Genomic DNA, 1,556 nt, shown 5'->3' on the forward strand with positions numbered 1-1,556 from the left:
ACTCTTAACTTTTATAAAGAATATCTCTTTGGATTTGAGACTTTAGTCTTTGCAACTTTACAGATCTTCTTTATGCACCAAGAGCTTGTAACACTCTAAAGAGAAAGGAAAAAATGAAATCGCATCATATGACCCCTTTAAAGCACAATTGTTGAATATACAGTATATACACTACCATTCAAAAGTTGGGGTCAGTAAGATAAAAAAAAAAATCAATATATATATATTTTTTATTCAGCAAGGATGCATTAAATTGATCAAAAGTGACAGTAAAGGCATTTATAACGTTACAAATGATTTCTATCTAAAAAAAAAAAAAGCTGTTCTTTCGAACTTTATACTCATCAAAAAATCCTGAAAAATGTCAGTTTCCACAAAAATATGAAGCAGCACAGCTGTTTTCAACAGTGAATACTATGAAATGCTTCTTGAGCAGCACATTACCATTTTAGAATGATTTCTGAAGATCATGTGACACTGAAGACTGGAGTAATGATGCTGAAAATTCAGCTTTGATCACAGGAATAAATTACATTTTACAATATATTCAAATAGAAAACAGTTATTTTAAATTGTAATAATATTTCACAATATTACTGATTTTACTGTATTTTTGATCAAATAAATGGTGCCTTGGTGAGCAGAAGACTTATATTTGTTCTTTAAAATTATACTTTTTTTTTATTTAATTCATCAGAAGTAAACAAATTTAAATTACAAAAAAACATTGATAAGCACTAAATGGACACTACTTTCATATTTTGCTGTTTCACACAAAAGTTCATGGTTTAAAAAAAAAAAAAAACAATGTTAAATTATTCTGTCCAACATGCACCTTTTTTCATCGTAATCACAGGGTGCTCAGAAATTCTTTCACCTGGGGAAGACAAAAAAAATATTAAATCAACTTTTAAACTGAAACTGTCCTCATATTTCACTTTAATACATTACTGCACTGTGTAAAGCATCCATGTGCATGCAAAGAAAGGGTGTGTGTTCCACAGTGGGTATAGTATGTATGAAGCTACAACGTGTGTGTGTCTAGAGTATAAACCATGTATAATATGCAATTTCTAGAGTATATAATGGTCCCTGTATTGCACCCTCATCATAAGAAGCAACTTTAGTTCCGTCACATTTGACAAACATCGTTCAAATGTTCACTCAACACATGCTCTGGGTGATATGCTAGATTAACTTAACGAAAAAATGTAAATTCATCATTTACTCACCCTCATGTCATTCCAAGAATTAGCAAACATAATGAGGGCGAGTAAAAAACGACAGAATTCACTTTTTTTCTACTGTGTGTGTCATACCTTCTCGATCATATCAGCACACTTGATCTTGTCGTCTTTAAAATCGTCATTGACATCCAGGGTAAGAACCGGCACTTCATTCAGATACTCAAACTCCATACTGCACACACACAGGGTGTATAATTCATTTATTTTGAATAATTAATTTAAATCCTTTTTTTTTATCTTACTACATTTTACATCCTTATATATATATATATATATATATAAAATATCTAAATATAAAATGTATTTACT

General features: G+C 30.0%; 1 protein-coding gene across 1 annotated transcript in view; it reads right to left on the reverse strand.

The window, feature by feature from the left end:
- Positions 1 to 770: 770 nt before the first annotated feature.
- The window catches only part of LOC107752943 (deoxycytidine kinase-like), a 4,802-nt gene continuing 4,016 nt past the window's right edge, over positions 771 to 1,556 (reverse strand). The window contains exons 6-7 of the mRNA XM_016569026.1: positions 1,320 to 1,419; positions 771 to 877 (exon numbers count right to left, since the gene is read on the reverse strand). Of these exons, the coding sequence (XP_016424512.1) occupies positions 851 to 877; positions 1,320 to 1,419 (127 nt within the window). The 3' untranslated portion in view covers positions 771 to 850. The remainder of the gene's footprint in view (positions 878 to 1,319; positions 1,420 to 1,556) is intronic.

The sequence above is a fragment of the Sinocyclocheilus rhinocerous genome, unplaced genomic scaffold (genome assembly GCF_001515625.1).
Source record: "Sinocyclocheilus rhinocerous isolate Xijiao unplaced genomic scaffold, SAMN03320098_v1.1 scaffold231, whole genome shotgun sequence".
Classification (NCBI taxonomy): Eukaryota; Metazoa; Chordata; class Actinopteri; order Cypriniformes; family Cyprinidae; genus Sinocyclocheilus; species Sinocyclocheilus rhinocerous.